Consider the following 679-nt stretch of genomic DNA (forward strand, 5'->3'; position numbering starts at 1 on the left):
TGAAACTGTTACGTAGAAAAAATGAGTAGATATTTAATCTAATCATCACAGAGAAAGAATATATTAGTATATATATTTTTAAAATCAAATAATCTATAAATAGATAAACATAACTGAACCCCGAATAAATATAAAGATTTTTTATAAACCCTCAATTAAAATAGACATAAATTTAAAAACTGTGTTAAATACAAAATCAATTAAAAACAGACAAGACAAAAAACAGCCAATACACAAATAAATGACTAACGAACAGGAATATTAAAAAAGATAAACAAATGAACAAAAAAAAAACAGTCAATACACAAATAAACGACTAACAAACAAGAATATTATAAAAGAAAAAAAAAACGGACAAAAAACAGTCAATGCACAAATAAATTACTAACGAACAGGAATATAAAAAAAAATAACTTTCTCTCTCCCGGTTCTCCCCACAGCAGGCAGGAGCCAAAATCTCGGACTCCGGGAGACGTCATCACAAGACCTGAAGCTCCTCCACGAAGGACGTCTGGAGGCCGAAGACCCTCGAGTTATAACTTGGATTCGGGAGGAACACTTGTACCAGCCTTCCCCTCTGCCTTATTACCTTGAAATAGGCAAGAACGTCGATTTTACGAAGTTAGAATACTGGCAGAGAGTTCACAAGGGAATTATGCGAATGGTGAATGGCAAGGTA

At 33.1% G+C, this 679-nt stretch overlaps 1 protein-coding gene across 1 annotated transcript in view; it reads left to right on the forward strand.

Annotated features, from left to right (window-relative positions):
* Positions 1–679, forward strand: part of LOC119588781 — a 5,238-nt gene that overhangs the window by 689 nt on the left and 3,870 nt on the right. Inside the window, exon 2 of the mRNA XM_037937424.1 lies at positions 441–676. Within this exon, the coding sequence (XP_037793352.1) occupies positions 441–676 (236 nt within the window). The remainder of the gene's footprint in view (positions 1–440; positions 677–679) is intronic.

The sequence above is a fragment of the Penaeus monodon genome, chromosome 24, assembly GCF_015228065.2.
Source record: "Penaeus monodon isolate SGIC_2016 chromosome 24, NSTDA_Pmon_1, whole genome shotgun sequence".
NCBI lineage: Eukaryota > Metazoa > Arthropoda > Malacostraca > Decapoda > Penaeidae > Penaeus > Penaeus monodon.